The sequence below is a fragment of the Apaloderma vittatum genome, unplaced genomic scaffold (assembly GCF_000703405.1).
Source record: "Apaloderma vittatum isolate BGI_N311 unplaced genomic scaffold, ASM70340v1 scaffold26896, whole genome shotgun sequence".
NCBI classification, from domain to species: Eukaryota; Metazoa; Chordata; class Aves; order Trogoniformes; family Trogonidae; genus Apaloderma; species Apaloderma vittatum.
This window is the reverse complement of record NW_009722676.1, coordinates 1-213: the sequence shown is the minus strand read 5'-3', so window position 1 is coordinate 213 and position 213 is coordinate 1. Positions and strand designations below refer to the sequence as shown.

Here is a 213-nt window from a genome sequence, read left to right as displayed (position 1 = left end):
TGTGCTCAGGGAGGGGGACGGGACTGGTGTGCCATGCTCCGTGGCCAAGCCATGTGGAGCCCCTAGAAGGTCCTCTGCGCTCACCCGTGGTCCCTTTGAGGCAGAGGCAGTTGTAGGCGTTGTTCCTGTCCTGGCAGGTCCCCCCATTTTTGCAGGGCTGGCTCTGGCACTCGTTGATGTTGATGTCGCAGCGGTGGCCGGTGTAGCCAGGCT

The 213-nt window shown here is 62.9% G+C and overlaps 1 protein-coding gene across 1 annotated transcript in view; it reads right to left on the bottom strand.

Moving 5' to 3' along the window:
- The window catches only part of LOC104275799 (neurogenic locus notch homolog protein 1-like), a gene marked incomplete at both ends in the record, with an annotated part of 6,569 nt that extends 6,361 nt beyond the window's left edge, over window positions 1–208 (bottom strand). Inside the window, 1 exon segment of the mRNA XM_009871849.1 lies at window positions 85–208. Coding sequence (XP_009870151.1) covers window positions 85–208 — 124 coding nt within the window.
- Between the last annotated feature and the right edge of the window lie 5 nt (window positions 209–213).